The sequence below is a fragment of the Lonchura striata genome, chromosome 19 (genome assembly GCF_050655825.1).
Source record: "Lonchura striata isolate lonStrDom1 chromosome 19, ASM5065582v1, whole genome shotgun sequence".
Lineage (NCBI taxonomy): Eukaryota > Metazoa > Chordata > Aves > Passeriformes > Estrildidae > Lonchura > Lonchura striata.
Genome location: NC_140721.1, coordinates 1,612,699 through 1,634,510, shown reverse-complemented (window position 1 = coordinate 1,634,510; position 21,812 = coordinate 1,612,699). Strand labels below are relative to the sequence as shown.

The 21,812-nt window shown below is 45.8% G+C and overlaps 1 protein-coding gene across 9 annotated transcripts in view; it reads right to left on the bottom strand.

Moving 5' to 3' along the window:
• Positions 1-581: 581 nt before the first annotated feature.
• The window catches only part of SYNRG (synergin gamma), a 36,204-nt gene continuing 14,973 nt past the window's right edge, over positions 582-21,812 (bottom strand). For 3 of the 9 annotated variants that reach the window (XM_085557195.1, XM_085557199.1, XM_085557201.1), the window contains 12 exons: positions 20,792-20,910; positions 20,535-20,597; positions 18,161-19,105; positions 16,236-16,451; positions 10,792-11,388; positions 10,272-10,435; positions 9,526-9,579; positions 8,743-8,839; positions 8,322-8,470; positions 5,622-5,732; positions 5,042-5,077; positions 582-4,119 (listed from right to left, as the gene is read on the bottom strand). In XM_085557195.1, the coding sequence (XP_085413321.1) occupies positions 3,988-4,119; positions 5,042-5,077; positions 5,622-5,732; positions 8,322-8,470; positions 8,743-8,839; positions 9,526-9,579; positions 10,272-10,435; positions 10,792-11,388; positions 16,236-16,451; positions 18,161-19,105; positions 20,535-20,597; positions 20,792-20,910 (2,683 nt within the window). In that variant the 3' untranslated portion in view covers positions 582-3,987. The remainder of the gene's footprint in view (positions 4,120-5,041; positions 5,078-5,621; positions 5,733-8,321; positions 8,471-8,742; positions 8,840-9,525; positions 9,580-10,271; positions 10,436-10,791; positions 11,389-16,235; positions 16,452-18,160; positions 19,106-20,534; positions 20,598-20,791; positions 20,911-21,812) is intronic. The other 6 variants (XM_085557197.1, XM_085557200.1, XM_085557202.1 and 3 more) reach the window with 3 other exon arrangements.

Sequence of the window (21,812 nt, the reverse complement as noted above, 5' to 3'; positions counted from 1 at the left end):
TTTGGTATAAAAAAATGGGAGGTTAAAAATTCTCCACTTTGGATTATTCTTTAGATTTTGTGCACACACTGCCCGAGGACTGAGGGGAGAGGGAATGCTGATATTCAGCCAAGAAGGCACCAAGGCCTGGCTTTAAACACAAGGGAAAGTTACACCTATAAAAAGTGAAATTGCCTAATAAAATACATGAGGAAACAATTCACCTGAAATCCCCATTCAAGGTTATATTACAGTCTTAGTGCTTGTGGGGATTTCATTGCAAAAGCTCCTCTTGTATTCACTACAGCAAAAGATTTTACACAAGTGTTTTCCCCCTCAAAATCCAGTTTTTTCTCCATTCTCAAATGTACAGAAACCAAAGAAAAAAGAGCCCTGGTTTGCCTTGGATTGCTCTGAGCACACCCACTGGCTTTGAGAGGAACACTCCTTCTCCTGCTCCCCACAGGCTTTTCCAAATGGTATCTTAATTGTCTGGAAAATATTTTATATCTTCCAGTACTTGGTGAGACACCTTCCCCATTCCAGGCACAGAGCAGGTTTCACTTACATTTTGATGTAAATATTTCAGCTTCCCAGGCTGGTCAGATATGAAACGAGCTTTTTATTGAACACCAGGTTTGAATCTCAACAGAGAATTTCTAAATCATTGCAGGAATTAAGGGAGTAAACAAGGTACTAAAGTCAATTAATAACACTTATTCTCACTGGATTTAAAATATCAGCAGCAACTCCAGCACAGCACAAACCCAAACAGCTCCAACTAATAATCACAAAACCACTTCTGGAAGAAAAATAACATTTGCCCAGAGGGCAGGAGAAGAAACACAATAGAAAGAGAAGTTTTCTGATTGCTCTTCTTCATAAAATGATGACATTCCTATTTTAACATTGAGAACTGGAATTAAATACAGGTGCAGAATTGAAAGTAAACCCAAAGCAGCAGTTTGTACAATAGCAGCTTTTATTGGAAAGGCAGGTTTTGTTTCAAGTGGATGATTCCCAGTGCAGCTGACAGGACTCAGAGCAGTCCATGGGTGCCTGTGAGCTCCTGGGGAGCTTCACCCTCACCCCTCGGCCTGCAGGGACTGCAGGAAGGAGCTGCTCCCCCCAAACCAGCCAGGAGCAGCTGCTGCCAGGGAGGAAAGGCCCTTGGGGAGTGCAGGAGGTGGCAATGCCCAGGGCACGGGTGGCCTCTGAGGGGCTGCAGGGACTCACAGCCCAACACCAGGAGCAGGGGAAGGGCTGGAGCAGCCCCAGCAGCAGGGAGAAGCTGCCAGGGCAGGGCAGCACCAGGAACACATTAAATAAAGCCATTTAAATACATTAAATAACCGAGCTAATAATTCCTCAGAAGTCCAAACGTACACACAGAGACAGAAACTCCACTTTCCACAGGTCACGCCAAGGCAGCCCCTTCTATCTATCTACACGTAGATAAAAAAACAAAGAAAATCTCGTTTCTCTTCTCCAGTGAGAGAATCCATGCAGGAAAAGGAGCTACAGGTCTGAAATTGGACACAGGCAAAGGGAAGGCAGCAGGGAAGGTGGGCTGTGACAATCCTGTCACCTTGGATACAGCTTGGAAGGACACTGGGCTTTGGCTGGCAACAGCATCCGAGAGGATGCAGAATGCTCCGTGAGTCACTGGGATGACTGGGATCTGCAGCTGATGCTCCTCGTGCAGTGCCTTTACCCAGGGGACCTCCGTGCAGCCTTCCCTGTGTTCCCAGGGCTGAAGCTGCTGGGAGCAGAGCCCTGCCTGCCCCACAGGACAGGGATGGGCCTGCTGCTGTCCCTGCTGCGGGGGCAGGAGAGCAGCAGTGTCACCCTTCAGTGAGCTCTGCTGCAGCTGGAATTGTAAATGTCCATTCCTTTCCTTTTTTTACGGGCCAAAAGAAACGGCTGCAGCTCAGGGAGGGGCTCACCTGGTGACAGGGACAGAAAAACCAGCGTGGAAGATGCTCCTGTGATAATACAGCTGGTGCTTTAAATTTCACACCATGGCCTCTTATTTGTGGCATTTTCTTTCAATTAGGGGAAAAAATTCCTCTCTGGCAAAGTGCTGGGGAGCTGTGGTGGCTGACAGTGAACTCCCTTTTCCCAGTACAGCATTCCCTCAGTGCCAGCCTCTCCCAGCCACTGGGAATAGCTGCCAGTGGCTCCCTGACCCCAAACTCCTGTGGGAGCACTGCTGAGGGGCACAGCAGCCTCACTGTGCTGGAAAACAAGGGCTGTGGGCACAAGCTTGGTGCTGGAGCTCTCTCCCACCTAATAAATGAAAGGGAGGGAAGCAAGGAGTTGTTTCCCTGCTTTTTTGGTAATTGCTGGGCAGGATGTGGGAAGCACAGCACGGGAAATCTGCCTCTGGATCAGCTGCAGCTGGAGACACACGGTGCTTTACTTCATGAATGAGCTAATTTGAGGCAGCAAGGAGATTTATGGTAATTGGTGTAAGGAAGGAGCCAGACACCTCTGAGCCAAGATTCTTTCATTTGGGCTAATTAATAGTTTTGTTTAACTAAGCCTGTTTGTTTTTTAAATACAAAGCATCATTCTCCTCATTGTAATTTCTGTTTCAGCAAATAACCACAGGTCAATGTCAGGTACTTGTAATGGGGGAAGGATTAACTTGGAGAAGCTGTTGAGCTCTCTGGAGGAAAGGAACAGATCGGAGAGACTAAGCCAAAGAATTAAGGAGAAAGTTGTACCCTATGGATTTACACTCCCTGCAGACCTAGACAGGGCCATGGGACGTCTCTTGTAACACCATGAAGCTCCCCCAGGTTTAAAATCCCGTAACCAGCACTCCATGGACTGCACAGTCCTCTGGATATTGGATCTGAAGGAGGAACCAGGTGCTTTGGATGTACAGGTAACATTTAGTGAGAGTCTGTGACACAAACCTGTCCAGAAGCACCTCCAAAAGCCACCAGCCAGCAGGGACACAATGCCTTGCTGAGACCACCAAATTCCAGGGTTAAATCCCTTTGGGTGTTACATCTCACTCCCTGCTGCAGGAGCCAGGGGCCACCTTGTGCTGCCAGCTCTGAGTCACAGGAACACAACACGTTGCTACAGGTAGCAGCAGACTGCAGGAGTCACACACAGCCCTCCCATCCCATCAGAACAGCATCTCCACAGCCAAAAAAGGGAAAGAATCTCCAGAGCAGCAGATGTGCTGCATCAGCAGAGTCCAGCTTTCAGCAGTGATGCAGTCACACAGCTCCCAAAAGGTCAGGAGAAACAAAACCCTGCCTGGAGCTCAGGACAAATCCAGGGAAGTTGTCTGTATTTACAACGAAGACTGAGTTTTAAACTCCAGCTGCCTGCACTACAGAATCCATACAGCACAGGAGAATTACAGCAGTTTTCCAGTCCTCACCTTCCAGCACTAACCAGTTCTGCACCCAGCACAACTTGAAGCACAAACACCCAGCAGCTTCTCCTTCTGAGTCAATAATTCATTCTGCCTGGATGCTGCTGTGACTCATGTGCTGTGATATCACAGCAGCAAATACTTAAAGAACATCAAGGTCTGTGTCCCAAAAACGTTCAGGAAAAGATCTGCTTGCAAATACAGACTTCAAGTATTTAAGTGGCTGTTTCTATGCAAATCAGCCCAGCATTCCAGGTTCTCTGGGAAGCTCCATGCTGACCTCTCCCAGGTTTATGCATATGGTTACCAGGCTGCTTTTACACAGGATAACGTTTTCATCTTCAGAAAGACCAAAATGCCACTTTAAATGCCACTTTTTTTTTTTTTTTTTTTTTGCCATACTACATATTTTCCAGTTATTCCTGAAACCTTGGCCATTACAAGTGAATTCTTCACCATCTGTAACAGTGGCTTTAATCCGTTGATTTTTGGACCAAAACTCAACCCCCAAAGGTTTCAAAGCCTGAGCCCAGCTGCAGCCTGTCCAGCAGAGCAGTCACCCCCAGTCCTGCACGATGGCACCCAGAGCTCCAGCTGCAGTGCAGCTGCTCTCAGAGCAGGTCTGGCAGGATGAGACCCGGGGGTTTGGGCTCCACGCAGTTGATCCAGAAGTTGGCACAGCTGGCGTGGTACTGGTGCCCTCCATATGCCAGCTTGAAGTTATCTGTCTCGGAATTAAAGGCCTGCAAGAAGAATTGGAACAAGTGTGACAGCCTGATCCCCTCCAGGGTCTAAAGCCAGAGTGGGAAACAGCACAGGACTCTCCCCTGAGCACTCCACCCCAGCAACTCCATTTGATTTCAGCTGCAGGTGGACAGAACCTTCAGCCACCACAGCTGAGCCAGCCCAGACCTGCAGGAAGGGAGCCCTGGCAGCTCACTCACCTTGCTCCCTGCACCTTCTGGTTCTGTTCCACCTCCCTACCACAGGAGAAGCTTGTCCTGCTTGCCAGCAGACAGCTCCTGCATTTATTTCCCTGGCTCCAGCCTGGCTGTGGGTTAGGCAGGTGCAATTCTTGCTATTAGTGTTAGTTCAGGTAGAATTTGATCTGCTTCCTCCTGTTAATTGAAGCTGCTTTACAATAGGAGCCTCTGAGCGTGTGAAGCCATGAACAGGCTGAAACCACCTCGCTGTTTGTTGCTAGGAGATATTTTCCAATGCCTCACAGCTCTCTATTTAAAAAAAAAAATATCCCAACCCTGCTCTCCACACCCTGGATTTCCTGCAGAGATTTCTAAAAATGCCACTGCCTGCTACACAAAGCCAAAAGTCAATATTTCTAGCACAAAGCCCCTGAAATCCCCCCTCTCTTGCTCCAGACACCCAGGCAGCACAAATTCAGCAACTCGAGGATTTTCTACCACACAACAGAAGGAGCACAAAACCAGAGAGCTGGGCACAAGGTACAGGCATGCAGACAGACAGGGGGAGGCTCTGGAGCATGTTAGTTGATCAGATCAAGAGTTAACGGCCACAAAACATGACTGGAGAAGAGGATTAATGATTGGTACAATTGAGAATGACAGCTGAGAGCTCATTAGCAGCTCAGCCTTCCACACTCAAGAAGAATGAGTCTAGAAAGAATGTTTTTTTACAGAGCCATACTTTTTTGGGAAGTTCTTCCACAGGTTTCTCTTCTTTCTGAAATAACGTTGAAACCAAAAAAAGTCAGGAAAAGTGCCTCTAGTTTTAACTGGTTGGCACAACTCTGCACATGTCCTGGGAGTCCCTCCCAGCTCTGCTCATGGCAACAGTCCCCTCTGGTGAGCCATTTAATGAAAAAAAGTCATTAAAAGATTTTTATTTGTTAAAAAAACAGTATGTATTTTTAAATCTTAGCACCTCTGTTTCTTGCCCACTACCAACAATTAAACTCAACCCTTTCTCCACAGCTGTGCCACACCAAAGCCCAAGGAACACTGGACATTCCATTGTAAGATTTTATTGAGACCCATCTACAGGTCAGAGTTTAGAAATTATAACCATGAAGATTTTTTCTGTACCCCCACCCCTGGAAGTGCCCAGGGCCAGGCTGGAGAGCCTGGCACAGTGGGAGGTGTCCCTGCCATGGCCCAGGGGGCACTGGGTGGGCTTTAAGGTCCCTTCCAACCCAAACCAGCCTGGGATTCTCCAAAGGGAAGCCCAAACTGTAAATTCAGAAGGACTTCAAGCACCACACACTTACTTTGCTTCTGGAATCCACGTTTAGGAGACACACTCCACAGGCAAGGTCCTGGGCATTCTTAATCCCGGGGCGCAGCATGCAGGAAGAAAAATCCAGGGAGTTTTCATCTGGCTGAAGAGAGCAGACAGGAATTTTAGGCGTCTTCAGTGCCTAAGAAAGTTTCATGAAGAATTACTGAGCACCAGGAGCCAGCATGCCACGTGGCATGGCAGGGTGACAACCATCAGAGCTGTCAGGATGGATCTGCCATCTCCACCAGCACCAATTTATAACTCTCAGAGCCTTTAAAAAGGCCTCAGCTACAAAGGAAGGAATTCTTGAGCTGCACATTCCCACATGCAAAGGGGAAGGCAAACAGAGGACCTGCAGGTGTTTGTGCAGCTGTGGGGAGGGAGCTCTCCCAGCCAGCCCGGGTGGTGGCTGCAGCAGGGCTCATTGGCCTGGCCTCCCTGGGATTGCCTCAGCAAAAAAGGGCAGCTGGTTTTCTCTTTTTGGGGTTTTTCTTCTGAGCCTACAATATGGCAGAGCAGTACAAAATGGGATATTAATGTTAACCAAACCATGGAATTCAGGCCACCAGCCACACACATGCTCAGGTTAAAGACAGGCAAAGGGTGGGAGAATAAGGCTGTAAATAATAAATTATTGTGCTCACTTTTCTAGTTCTTAACCTCACATTTCAACCACATGATTAATTAAAACACTGCATAAAGATGATACAAAACTTCAAATTTTGCACTGAAGATAGTAATGCAAATAAAAACAATGACTAGAAATGCAAGAAGCCTAAAAAATGGTGTGATCCCAGGCCATGTGTGTCTCAATCCACACTGTGGGTATGCTGCTCATGCTGCCCTGCTGAATGGCTGGAGAGTAGCTGGAATCCTGAAAAAAACACCCTTTAATCTCTAAGTAGATCAATCAAATTAATAAAGGCACTCTAATATTTGTTTACCAAATGCATGAGTGAAGCAAATGAGAAGGTCATCCTGCAATTTGCTGTGAAAAAACCGAAAGGCTGTGCATAAAATTACCTTGTAACAAAATCCTTTAAAAGATAAAATTAACCTTTCCAAGCCATGCCTGGGAGCTGGAATCCTTCTCTGCAGTTAATTGGCACCTCTGCATCATTTAGGATCTGTGACTGTAACAGCAGAGAAGTGTGAAGCCAGTGAACCCCGTGGGGCATCTGGAGAATTCCAGAGTCAGGAGCCCCTGGGTTGGGGGACATTCAGCTGGACTCTGTGTGCATGTGAGAAGCCTCTGCTTGCAGCTCCTGCTGTGCTTCACCTTCAGCTGGAGCTGCGAGCCAGGAGCTGCTGCAGCTCAGAGGACATGGGGCCAAGCTTTGGACTTCAGGTAATCCCTGTAATCTTCCAAGGAAAAGCATTTTAGCAACTGTGTTTTAATCCACCTGTTTAAATCAGGAAAAGATGCTGGCAGCTCTTGGGATTGCTCCTATCAGCAATGCCAGAGTTCAAACAGGTGAATCCAGGTCCATCAGCTTCCTCTGCCAGGCAGGAAAATGCTGAGGATATAAATTTCCTAGGATGGCAGGCTCTGTGCATCAGAGGACATCACCAAAATACCAGGAGAGGTTTAAAATGTGCAAAAGATGTATAAAAGGGACTGATCATCGAGAATGATGCAGGGAATGACAGTGAGCTGAAGATGGGCATTTCAAACAGAAACCAAGAATTCCAAGCCTTACTAATAAATAAATGTTTATTGGGAAGGAAAAACCTTTTGTGGCCACAGCTGCAGTGCAAGGAGGAAGCCACAAATTAAAACTGCTCAGAGGAAACCACCCCATGGCAATATCTGCTCAGTGATGCCTGGTGGGATGTGCTGATGCTGAAGGCTCCTTGGATATGCACTGAGCCAAAGGATCCACTGTGTCACTCAATACAAAGCACACAAAAATGGCTGATTCTCTAAAATGATGAGTTTTTCCATGGTAGAAGGAAGTGATTTTGCACATGCTATCTCCTGCAACACAAACCCCACAAGGTATTTACTGGCAGGGTGCTTTTCCTGCCTTCTATTTGTGTCTGTCCTGCTCCTCTGTGTGCCCCCCTCGATCCCAGCTCCCGTGCAGAGCCTTCCCATGGGATTCTCCTGCTCCACAGGGCCTCCCCTCAGACCATCCCTGTCCCCCTTGCCCAGCCATGCCCAAAGCTCTCCAGCTCCTACCAGCCTGTCTGGGAGCTTTTCCTGGCAGTGCAGAGCAGGAAAAGCTGCTTAGTCCATGGCAGGAACCAAAACAAACTCGGGCATTTCCAAATGCAGAGAGAAGGGAAAGCAGTTTAGGTGTTCCTGTGTGGCTCCACTGTGTGTTATGGAACTGTGAGCATTAAAGCCAATTGCAGGAATATTAAAAACAAGGTATGTGCTTGTCATTCTGGCTTTGGAAAATGGCTAATTTGGATTTTATTACATTGGCCTTACTGGAGATGTCCACAGACACCCAGGATAGCACCTAAATCATTAAAGTACAAGTAAGACAACATCATGTTTGTGCACAAATAATTGCACAAATGCAGTTTTCTTAGAGGGTTTGAAACTGGCTTTCACAAATAAGTTCATTTCCATTTTCCAAGACCAGAAACACAAAAAATCAACTCAGCCCACCCTGCAAAGCCTCTTTAAATAAAATGATGACATTTGTTTGAGTGACCAGGCAGCTTATTTGGGTCTTACCGTTAGAGCAGCCAGGGACATGAAGCTGATCAGGTTGTTCCACACTTTATCAATATCCTTCAGCAGCTGCTGCAGCTTCTCACTGCAAACAGCAGTTGCTTTGATGCCCAGCTCCACCCTCTTTGTCACTCTGTAGACTTCAACAACCCCTGTGGATGTGAAACAGGGAGGATTGCAGAGAATGCACTGGATCCCCAGCCTTGAACTCAGAAATGGCAAAACCAGAGGGGCACAGGAGGGGTAACCATGGAGGGTCACTTCAAAGCTGGAGTTACATTTATTTGGCAGAAGAGCTCTTCATTCTTCAGATGCAGGCAGAGATTAGGATTAAAAATAATGCCACTTGGGGAAGAGTGATTCTATATTCTTGTTTTTCAGGGAAGAACTTTCAGTGAAGAGCATGTGGAAAATTAAAACATACCCTGTAAATATTCCATGCCTTGAGCAGACTGGATAACTTCAGTGCAAACAGATGAACTGCTGATTCCATTTAAGGTGTCGTTTGCTTTCTTTATGACCTGGTGGGAATGAATTTCATACAATGATGGGGTTTCTATCTTTAAATAATCATTACAAATAAGATTGCCCCCAGCAGAAAGTGTTATTTGCAAAAGGAGGCAAATTAAAAAAGAAACTATTGCCACACTCCATCACACATTTTTATACACTCCTGCTTAAGTAGATCAGAGGAAAGTGTGAACATTAAAACCTTAATGTATTCCCCCCAATAGTTTCATTACCAAATTAAGAGTTTTAGGAGCATGTATGCCTTGCTGTCTAATTTAATAAGAGCATTCACAGTTTGGGCTCTCTAATACTGAAATGCAAAGAAGAAATGTTCAGGAGCAGTGAAATATCCCCAGCAGCACACAAATGGTCCCTGGGCACAGCACACCAACAGTTCTGTCCCTCAGGAAGCCCTGAGGAGCCAGGCACTGGTACTAGTGCCCTGAGCACACAATACTGGGCACCCAAACACGGGACCACCCCACTAACCAGAGATCTGGAATATTTAGGGAAAAGCCAAACTAACCCCCAGCGACAGGGAGATTAGTGTAGGGTGTTTAGCTGAGGAGGTGGCAGCTTTTGGGTTAAAAGCTGTAATTCCCAGGGCTGATTCCCACACTTTCTCTGCCTGTTGGTCTCAAACACAGTGAGGCAGGGAGGAGGAAGGATCTGGAGGAGGAGGAGCAGCCACACTCACCTGCAGGGCACTCTCCAGGCACCTCTGCCACTCGTAGGCGTACCTCTCGCTCTCCTAGAGCAAAGAGAAGGACAGGCTCAGTCTTGTTCCTACACACTTTTCTCTCCCTCTCTCCTACACAACAGACACACAGCAGACAGGTATTTCAAAGGACTATTTGCAGATCAGCTGTGTGAACTTTTAACAGATCTGTTCCTAATTTCTCCCCATTCTTCCAAGACTCTCTATGCACTTGAACTCTAAAATTTGATTTCTGGGAGTGGGAATGAGTTTCAGAAGGAGAATGTATAGGGGTGGGTGAAAGGTTTCATTGCACACACCTCCTGCTGACACATTTGTTACAGTTCTAGCAATAGGGATTAGCAGAATTAAATCTGAGTCCTTTTCCCATCTCTTCTCAGGATGAGCAACAGAAGTAACTACCACACAGCCAAAAAGTGATGCCATTCCCCAAAGCAAACAGTCTCTGCCAAAGCTGGGATTAGATTTAAAGTGTAACTAATTTCCAGTCATAACCTTAGGCTGCAAAGTCAAGTGATTGTGTGTTTCAGACAAAATTCTCTGTTTTCCCACTTCCCTTTAAAGATGTGAGAGAAGGAACTTCCAGGTTCCACTCACAACATCCGACTACACCTGGACACACCTCACAGTCACACCCACACCCAAAGAGGCAGAGCCCCAAAGAGCTGGATACAGAAGCCCCTGATGTCAGTGCCAGCTGAGGTGTGCCCCAGACAGCTGCTTACCTCCACCTCCCCAGTGAGGTCCTTGTACTTGTCCCTGATCACGGGCAGGGCTGGCTTCTCGCTCAGAGTGTTGGAGCGGTCCCTGAAGGGCTGCTCCAGGGCTGCCAGAGGTGAGGAGCGACTGATTTCTCTGTCCCCCAGGCTCAGGCTCCTCTTATGAGACCCTAAAAAGTCAGGTTGTAAAAAATTATTCCTTTACTCTAAACACCCAGGCTGTTTAAAATGAATGAAGTGGCAGCAAGGGTTGTCCCGCTCCTCCAGAAAAACAAATATTTCTCTTTACTCAGTGACCGCTGCAGATTTCCCCAAGTCCCTCAATTCTTACAGGTTTTTGGCACAACAATTATTTTCCTTGTAGAAAAAGGCCTGCTCCAAATGCCACAGGAATCAATGAGAAGATTCAGGTCATTTCCAGCAGCCTTTGGAACAATCCCCATTAGCTAACTTATAATTCAATTAGGAAAATCAGCCTTTGATGAGCACATGCATCATGAGGTTCCTCCACCGTGGGCAGGCTTACCTTGCACAGACAGGTCAAAGGTGGCCAGCTCACTCTTGATCATCTCCTCACTGGATTTCACCTTGCCTTGGGACGTTGCCACCAAGAAATCGAACTTGCTGATTTTTGGTTTTTCACTCTGGAACTCTCCAAAGTCATCTGCGGCCTCTCTCCGCAGCTCAGAGGAGACCCCAGCGAGGAAATCGGCGCCCAGGGCTGCATCAGCTGCTGCTGCATCCTGAGCTTCCGAGGGAATCCTGGCAAAATCCCCAAAGTCCCCGACGACGTCGTCGCCGGCACCGCCGGAGAGCGACCCCGAGTCCTTAAAGGTGGCAAAGGCTGCGAAGGAACCATCCTGCAGAGCATCCTCGCTGGAGAAGGTTGTCACTTTGGAAACTGTTGTCATGGTGATGTTTTCTGAGCTGCCAAAGAAGGTCTCCTTCTTCTGGAGGACAGAGGTGGCCGCGGAGGAGCCGCTGGAGGGCTGGCTGAAGCAGAGCCTCCTGCCCTGCTGGCCTTCGTCCCGCTCGGAGCCGGAGCAGTCGTAGCTCACCAGGCTGCTGAGCGCAGAGCCACTGTGGCAGCTTCCAAACGGGCCAGCCTTTAAGTCATCCACATCTGAAACAAAGCCCCACAATTAGGAGCTGAAGCTCAAACCTTAAACTCTCCACGCCGCCCAAGAACCACGTGCTGAGAGCCTGGAGGAGCTGCAAGGACAGACACAGTGAATTGTTGTCTCGCTGAGGATTGGGCTGGAGTTTGCACAAAAATAATCTGGAAAATACCTGAGCATTTCATACAAATATTTCTCTGTTCAATGAATGCAAACCTTGACCTATGAATGCTGTCTTACATTTTAAGCTGAAAGTCACTGTACCACTATGGTAGTGAAGAAACACTAAAAAAAAAAAAGATTTTCTGGCCAGTCCAGTCTGCACAGATCACCAGTTGAGTTTTCTGGCTGCAGAATCTACAATCAAAATATAAATTTTACAACTCGAACACCTTTAATGCGTTATTTCATCTTATCAAATCCAACCACACAGAAGACTGGGCTGACTTTTCCATTTCTCTGATAAAGTATTAATACACTTTAATTTTATATTCATGCTTTGATACAAATAACATGTAAAAATGTGCTGCAAGGATCTAAAAAAGCCTAGAAATCCTGTTTGAGCTTATCAGGGCTCCTGCAGTGCTGCACGGCCGACTCGTCAAACTTCCAGGTGCCAGCACTGACAGGGATATTGCAGAGATCATGTTTTAACTGAATAAGTAGTTTGTAAAAGCCAAGTCTAGAGAAAATCCAATTATTTTGCAGAAAGCTCCAAACATTTATACCCACCTGGTGATTACATGGCCCAATAGGTTCTTCTCCCTGCCAGGGGCAGGTGTGAGCTCACAGCCTGCAGTGCCCAGGGGCTCTGGCTGCTCCCACCCCACTGATCTTTTCCCAGACTGACACTGACCCAGTGAAGGCACAGGAGCCAGGGCTGGGCAGTTTGCACTCAGGCATGAGCCCCCCTCCCCTGCAAACCAGCCCTCCTACCCTGCTTTTGGCATCTGTTCTCCAGCAGGAACAATTGCCAGTTCGGATTGCCCGGGGTCCAGCAGCTGCAGGAACAGCAAAGCCAGAGCACAGGAAGTTTTCCCTGAGCCTCCCCGGGGCTGAGACGTGGTGCTGAACACCAAGGGATGAACGGGCTGGGCTCTGACAGAGCAGGGTGGGAACAAGCTGAATTCCCAGCTGTCCTCCTCCTGCACTCCAGCCACCAGCCCGAGGATGAAACCATTCTAACCAACCATTTCTGCCTTGGTTTATTCACTCACTGCAGGGGGAGAGCAGGCCAGGCTCCAGGCTGCTTCCCAGGCATGACCCACATACATGGCTAATGAAAAACCAAAGCAACACAGGGCACAGCTCAGTGGCCACTGCCATGGGCCAGCGAGGCACAACCAGTGGCACCAGCCCCTCCCCAGGACCCTCCTGCAGCTGCTTTGTCCTGGGCAGCATCCCAAACCCGGAGCTGAGCCCCTGCACACGGGTCTCCATCTCCTCTGGAACTGTGGATGTGCAGGGGTAAACAGAAAGGGATGAAAGCACCTGCTCCTGGCACAGAAAAAAGGCTCTGAGTGAAAGGGGTCGGTGATTTATCACCACACACCACACCCTGTGCTCTCAAGTTTTTGTTTAAAGAAGGGAAATGAAAGCTTTGCATGAAAGAGAGGCAGAATCACCTCCAACACGTGAGCCAGCTGTAATTAATCCTGGGATCCTGCAAATACCACCAGCTACCAGGCAACCTCTGCTTCCCTTCATTCTGTGCTGGCTCCAAACGGCAGCAAAGATCTGAGCGGTGCCCCCGGGAGGGAGAGGGAGGAGGAGTGATCCCACCCCAGGACCTGCACACTCACATCCTGTCGGGAACCACTCCTTTGGTAACTGCTAAGATTTTGAGCTGCAAACACATCCTTGAGGCCCAGGTCAGGGCACTGCTGATCCACTCCTGCCTCAGGCACAGCAGCAGGCTCCAGGGGGAATCCTGAACTGACCTGCAATCAATAGGGCAGGAGAGGCAGAACAATAGTTTAATTATTCACAAACCAAGAGTCAAGATTCTCTGTGTGTGAATTCAGGCAGACACAAAAACCTCTGAAGAGGTGCAAAGGCTCAGATGAAATGTAATGGTTCAATTCTGTACACCTGATTTTTTTTTTTTTTTGGGTAATTCCAGAAGGATCATTCCACTGAATAAACCTTTTTCTAGGAATATTATATTACTGGAAAAACACTGCATTCAGAGTCAGTGTTAATAGCTCAAGCAGTCCTAAAACAATGTAGTGAGAAGTATGAAAAGTAAGAATGTGGAACCCAAAGTCCAAGGTGTCTGATCATCACCTGGGACCAGGTGCACCTGCAGGAGCCAGCCAAGGGAAAGCACTGGCTGCAAGGGACATACAGCAGGATGAAATACAGCTAAAAATACTGTTTCCCAGTCTTATCTCATCTACAGAAAAACTTGTCACCCCTGATTTGAGCCAACTATAATAATTTATTTCAACTACCAAGGATTAAGTTATGGCTGGAGGCAAATTGCAGGCTGGAGCCTTCAATGTCAACAGTTTAATCATTTAAGGAAAACCCTTGACAGCATTAGTGACTACCTGAAGAAAACTGAGAAAGACAACTCAGGGACATTGGAATAAATTTAGGGCTTTCAGCCAGCATAGGAGACTTTCAGGGTTTTGTATTTCAGTGGGTATTAAGGTCTGATGAATGAAGCTAGCTGCGGTGTCACGTTGTGGCTGTTAGGGTGACACAGGTGGTGGCTGTGCAGCTCTGCTCCCAGCAGAGCAGCATCAGTGAGTGCTGTTACCCTGGGAACATCCCTGCAGCCTGAGCAGCCCCGGGGACAGCAGCAGCTGCTCCCTGCTGCCTCACAAGGGAGAGGAGCCTGCAGAACACACAGCCTCACGCACTGCTGCCAGCAGTGCCTTGCCTGTCAGCAGCCACAGAAATCCCAAGCCCGTTTCTCAGCTTGGAACAGTTAACAATAAAGGAATTACTGCCATTTGCTTTCTCTAAAGAATGGCTGTAGCTAAGGTGAAACCATCAAGAATGCTGACTGTAAGGAAATAGGAGAGAAGAGGCTCAAAACCTTGTGGAATTACAGGATTTGCTAATTATTTTGGAATGGTCATGCTAAGCAACGTTTCACAGCAGAATAAAACCCCCGAGCTGCCACTGGGAGCTCAGTCCCACAGAGGCCCTTGGGAAGGCCACAGCAAACACATCCACACCCTCCCTGTCAGAGCCCTCCCGGGATAAACCAGGGTGGATAAGCTCTTCTGTGTGTAGAATTAACCCAAATGAGGGCAAGGGAGGCAAACTGACTGTCACGTCTGGACAAAAACGTAATAAATACAGCCATGAACGTTCCTCTGCCTCCTCCAGGAATGACGGGCTGAACAAACACAAGCTGCACCAGCCCTGCAGAGATAGGTCTCAGCTTTATCTATATTTTTATCTATTTGGTTTAAAAACCTTTAGGGCTGGGCATGACCTACTGATCTGCAGAACCAAGGAGGGGTGTTATGTTTTTCTCCCTTTTTCTTTTTTTCCCTTTTAAAGCCTCTGCAGCTTGGTGTAATGAAGAAAAGCCACATTCTGCTTCCTGCTCTTGTGGCAACTCCAAAACCCCACAACATTTTAACTATTCCACATCTCAATTATTTTTAGCTTTTTTCCTTGTCTGCTAATTTGATGCTAATCCCAAACTGTCAGTGGCTCAGGAGCTGGAGGAATTTGAAGTGACATAATTGCGTGCCAAAAATTTGCAGCTGTCATTCATGTTTAAAAGTTTCAATATTTAAAAGGTAGAACTTCCCAAATGGAAAATTCACTTTGGGGTTCTGGTTAACTCACACTGGATTAGCTAAATAAATATCAGAATATTATTAAGTGAGCTTCTACTCATAAAAGTCTAGACAGTAACACAGTTTTTCAGTGCCAACTCACAGAAACAACCCTGCCACCACACATTTCCTCCACTCCATCCCTTCTCCAACACAGATCTCTGGAAAAAATATTATTTAGGTTGATATATAAAGATTCAGGAGGTCACAGGGAGTGAGGTCAAAGCACTGGAAGAGGAGAAAGAAGCTCACCCACACCCTGCTCTGCAAGAGAAAGGCACCCACCAGCTTAAGGGGATACTAGAGCCTTAAACTCTATTTTTGAGGAAGAAGAGATCCATTGCTAGTTTGCAACAAATCACACACACCCCCACGTTTTCAAAATATGCCAAGATAATATTTATTAACACAGCAGGACTTACAGATCACAAAAGATAGGGATACAGAGGAGCTCGGAAGGGCGGTATCAGAGTAAAGCATGCAGGTCAATACTTGCAGAAAAGAGATATCAAAGCAGATCTGAAAAGGCACATTCACACAGGAAATGTTTAGTTGAAATCAGACATTAGAAAAAGCAGCAAAAAAACCTGAAGTTGATTAAAATATACAGAGAATCTCCAGTAATGCCAAAGGAAAAGGTACTTTACAGGTGTGTCAGTGCAGCAGATAACCCTTTGAGGGTGCCTGGGGCAGGGCTCCTCTGGCTGCAACCTTTGGCAGGAAGAACAAATGAGGTTCACCCAACAGGAGCAGGTGCCCATTCTAATGCTCTCAGCTCGGAGTGAAACGTAAATTTGGTGTAAAAGAAGCAGCCTGGTCCAAACTAACAGCATGCAGCCAGTGCTCAAAGGGTTATACGGAGTAAATGCAGGAGAAATCAGGCAACATTAGTAACATCTGCCTTCCACACAGAGAGTTAAGAGTTTAAAGAGACTGGATCCCCTTTGGAGAGAGAAAATTTGGAAACCTTCACCCCTCAGGAGACCACAGGGCCCTGGCTTGGGAAGCAAGCCAAGGATTTCTCCCTAATTCCCAGCACAAGCACCTACCTGCCCATACCTGGAAGCTACAAATGTCAAAGCTCACAGCCAAGGAAGAAACAGCTCTGTGTGGGCACGTCACAAAGCCAAAGCATCTCCCAGCACCTCTGTCCTGCTGCTGCTCCCCTGGAGATGGGACACAGGGCTTGCACCCCTGCAGCTCCCCAGGACAATCTCCCATCTCCCAGCAGGGAGGTGACAAAGGGATACTGTCCCTTTCTGACACTAGATTTACAGATCGAAGGGAAGGATGAGGAAAAAAGAAAAAAAAAATCTGCTTTTAAACTTCATGTAAACTGGAAAAAAGAAAAAAAAAAAAAGGACTTGACCATCAGCAGTTCATAGCTTGAAATGCATCAAACACACAGAAAGGAACACGTGAGCACAGGAGTGTTTGTAGCAGAGTGTCCAGAGCACGTCCTGCCACCAAATCCAAAGAGTTAAATGGAGCAAAACTCTCCCTTTAGGAATAACAGCTAACTTGGCACCATAGGAGAATACAGACTTGTTTAAGTTTAATAAAAATAGCTTCTAATTAATACTTCAGAGTTCAAAAGTTTAGCAACAAGCACATGAAGGGCTAACCCCTTTAAACAAACTGAAAAAAAGAGGCTTTCCTGCCACAATCAGCAATTATTCATCAGGGATTGCTGTGGCAAAATCACACGTCCTGTAAAGAGCTACAGAAGTCAAACTACCACCAAAAGAGGCTAGAAAAATATTAGGAAAAAGTGCTTTCAAACCCAAAGTAAACATTCAAGAATACACTGTTGGTGCTACGTTTTGACAGCTCACTCAACTTGGGAGTTTCCCCAAGCAGTAATATGAAAATTAAATGTCTTTGCTAATAAATTATTCCTGATATTTTGTACCCTGTCAGAGAGTATCTTCCACATCGAAGTTGCCGACTTAATTCTCTCCCCTACTTAAAAATATCATATAATGCAAAATTACAGTACTGTATATTTTTTCTCTACCCATATCTGCAAAAAATGGAAGAAATACTTCATGTGGAAATAACCAATTCTTGCAGCAAGAGCTTTTACGTTTACAGTTTGTATGTTCCCCCTGTTCAGAAAAGCCTTTGACTGCATAAAACTTGTCCTAGAACACCGTAATGGTTCCCATGTTGTTGAAGGCCACAGAACATTTAACTACAGCTTATCTCCTCTGTATATATGAAAAGAAAAAGCAGGACACTTGGGAAATTTGTTTTATGATACGTAATCAGGTCAGAGATGGTCAGTTCACTCCCTCAGGAATGTTGTCGTAAAGGAAAATTAAAGAAGGTGGAAACCTGATAAGGATAAAGTGAAAGTTCCATGTTTTAAATTTAGGTCCAAGAGCTCCCAGTCATGAGACCAGCACTTGCAGCGCCTTGGCACAATGATTTCCACGAGGGATTTAACACTGAAACGTGTGGGAAATACTCTACTACTGCAGTCCTGCAAAATCCTGCCTACCCGAAGCCCCACTGTAAGGGGAATACACTGGTGTTGGTGATTAGTCAGCTTCTCATTAACAGCCCCAATTAGTGACCCTTGGGGAAGTCCCCAAGCCAAATGCTTTGTGGAAAACAAGAGATTAAAGTGAGATTCTGCCATCATCTTGCTGATATAAATGGGATGACACTGTTTGCACTGGAATATTTTCCACTCGAGTCCCTTAAGCGCCAATAGCAAACAGGTACCAGTATGATGATGTTAAATCTCAAAAATAAACTGGCCTGGAGTTCAAGCTGTTCCAGCTAGTTATATTTATAGTCTTCTAAGACAAAAACTAAAGGGTGCCCTGCTGAGGGGCCGTGGCTGGCGGGGACACACACTGAGGAGTCTTCCACTACTGAAAGACGAGTGCATAATACTGTAATTGAGCACAGAGAACATGGAATCTGCACCACCTACGTTACCAGAGCAATCTAACCAGTTCCTCACCTGCTGCTGGTGGATGCTGGCCACTAACTGTTGGCAAATCCAAAGAGCTATCAGACATGACATGCTTAAGATCTCCTCCCACATCAGCCAGTTTCATGTCAAACTGAACCGACAGCGCATCTTCGGAGTCCTCCTTGCCCACGCTACTGCCGCCGATGGAAGGCAGATCCAGGGATTTCACCGAAGCAGAGTCTTCTTTGGCCTGCTTGAAAGCTGCCACTTTGTCCACCAGCGACTTCTCGGCGCCGCTGGAAGAAAACTTGTTGGAGTGGAAGTCGGCGAAGTCATCATCGCTCTTCACCGAGGAGAGCGCGCTGTCCTTGGCCTCCTCGAAGCCCGCTGCGGAGCCCTCCAGGGACAGCTGCTTGAAGATGTCATACTTGGTGGGCGTAGCAGTGGTGGCAGAGCTCTGCCCACCCTTCACTGTGCTGCCCGAGGAGCCAGCCTGAGCGCCAGGGCTGGCCTCCAGCTTGAGCGCGTTGTATTTGTCGTCAGGTTTTTGCTCGGAAAAGCCCCCGCTGTTGTTGAAAGCCATAAAATCTGCAAAGTCATCTTGTCCACTGGCTGATGCGCCGTTAGAAAATTCCCCAAAAAGGCTGAACTCTCCAAAGTCATCAGCTAAACTGGAAGTTTTGCTGGGTGCTGGCTGGGTAGAGGCAGATGGAAGGGGTGGTGGGGGGAAGGAGCCTGGTTTTGAGGTGTTAAATGCAGGTGGGAAGGATGGCTGCTTGTTTTCTCCAGGAGAGGAAAAGAGCTCCAAGTCTGCCAGATTCAAAGGGGTCTTGGCTTGTGCTGGCTGTTTTGGCTGAGCAGGCAGAGGTGGGAAGGGTGCAGGGAAGGTTTTGTCTTTTGAGGGTGCCTCTAACGGGGAGATGCTGTCAGCGGTTTTGAAATCTGTGAAACCATCGTCGGCTCCTGTGGGCTTGAACTCTGCAAGGTTCTCTCCTGAGAATGAAAACAGGGAGAAAATAACAATTAAACCCTGCACAACAAACACAGCACGTTCACACCATGCAAGCAAGCAAATTGTCTCATGCAGGGTCAGAAGGTTTTATGCAAACTGCTTAAATGGAAGACCTCGGGATGCACAAGGAACTGCAAACTCCACTCCCATCAGCCACACAGGTGTCAAGGGCAGTGATTCTACTTTTCACTCCAGCAAACACTTAATTCTCTCAAATAGCCTCAAAGCCATATTAAACTCCCTTTACACTGACTTAATATCAAAACACACCATGACAAATGGATTCAAAAGGAGATCAATACTGCATTATGAGGCTTCCATGCAAGTTCTTCTCCCCACCTCACCTTCCTCATGTTTGCCAAACAATGAATGCAATTTTAAATTTCACTTATGCCAATACAGTATTTGCTTTTTATGGAAGCAATTCCTCCCTTCCTCCCTCTGAAATAATGCAGCTTTTTCAGGGGGGATCTCCAGATGGCTGAGACAAAACCAACATGAGGTAAGAATGTTTTCACTGGATTTACATTCAATATTTTGGTGTGCTAATTTTATAACTTTTTTCTTTTGAACATGAAAACATTGTTTAACCCATTCACCAGCATGTACATACTTGGACTACTTATAATTTTTGTAAAGTATTGATGCTTACTTTAAGACAAGTGTCCAAAAAATAGATTTTTTTTCTCTTTTAGAAAAACACCACTAGCATTTAATTATTAAGCTACCAGTGTCACACTTTAAATCAGTTTAACCAAGAATTAAAACAATACTCTTAGTAATGGCAGTAAAGGACCACAACTACATCTGACCTTTTATTCCATTCTCCCTCCCCTCCAAACCAATTCATTTGGCTCAGCAACAGTACAAATATTCCTGAAATTGCTACTCATTGATCAAAAACTGCAACAGCACAGCAAACTAAACTTACTGAAGAATTGCAAACTTTTCCATTAGAAATGTAAGCTGGTGAAAGGGTTAAGAGTGGTCAGACCTTGACAGCAGGCAAATGCAGCAACTTTCTCTATTTTAGAACATGTACAGAAAGAGATCAAATGTTATTTCATTGTACTGCAAGCATTTAATCCTGAAGAGGTTCCAAGCATGAGAAGCTCGCAAAACACCACAGGGGTTTCATAAATGAATGACTCCTTACTTAAAACAAATTCCAACCACATCATCACTTTAAAATAAAACTCAGGAGCACCCAGAAGAGATGCCAACCTTCCAGAAATACCATCAGCACATTGTTCCAATAGGATATTGGCCTCTTTTTTCAAGATACTTCCTACCAACTTTTTTAGAGAAGCAGCACCACCATTATTTTAGAATTGCAGAGATGGAAATTCTGCAGCTCAAAGAGAAATGCTACAAATTATAATGAAAACCCAATAAAGCCCCAGTGCTTACCCAAGTATTTGCTTTCTGCTGGTTGCTCTAATTCCCGGAAAGCACTGTACTTGTCCCCTCCATCTAGAGATGAGGAGAAAAGAAATACATTTACACAGAGAAATTACTAATTCATACAGCAAAATTATGAATTCACACAGAAAAAGTTACATTAATTGCTCTGATTTTTAAATATGAATATCTTATCAATGCCAAAAAGAAGATATATGAAATTGTACAATAAATTGCTCATAATGGTTATGTATTTGTCCTTTTACCTCCAAAAGCAGCTGCACTCTCAGAAGGCTTCTCAGCTGCCATTCCTTTAAACACAGCATATTTGTCAGCTGGTGAAAGTGGCTTGGTACCTGGGAGTGGCATTAGTAAAGAAGGAACACTAAAAACAAAAGAGATAAAAGCAAAGTTCCTTAATTTATCCATAAGAAATCTGCATTTCCAGGTTCTATTTAAAGGAACCTCTTATTATGCCTACACAATTTCATTCCTAAACCTAAGCTTATGCCTTAATGAGTGTTTAATCCAGCCCCTGATGTAAGTGACCTCAGCTGGGTAAATTCCCACTTTATCTCACCTAATCATATTTCATTAGTTCAAAGTCAATTTGCACCATTCTTGATTTTAATTTTATCAAAACCATGAACAAAACACTCCAGAACTTTATACCAACAAATTCATAACCCAGGAGAGAACAAACACCCAGACACACCCCAGGAATCAATCCTGCTTAGTTAATCCCTATGAAAATTCCTCCTGATAGAACCAGAGACAGTAAAGAGTTAAAACTACAGGAGATTTTAACAGCTCCATACTTTCAGCTTATCTAACTCTGATTATATCTCATTACATATTGTAAAATTAAGATAATAAAGTGGGGTCACTGTTCAAAAGAAGGGAAATAGTAATTCTGAATTTTTGTCAGCGCCAATCAGGGAGTTTAGGCAGGTATCTAGTCAGCAAAATAAGGATTAGGTACACAAGCAAGTCTTTTTGCATAAACACACTCTATTTTATCCAGTAAAACTGCCACAACAACCTAACAACTTGTTAGCAAACGCTGGAAGATTTAGGAGAGAGCTTTGCTTGCCCTCCACACAAGCCCCCGTTATCAGACCTTGGCAGCTCCACACAACAACATCCTTTACATATGAATGATGCATTCTACCTCCAGTTTGTGTCACTCACATTGAAAACCTGAATGAATTTCTATTGCATTCTTCAGCCTGGAGCAAGAATCTTTCCAGAGACATTTAAATCTCCTTATCAGCAGCCTACAAGCAA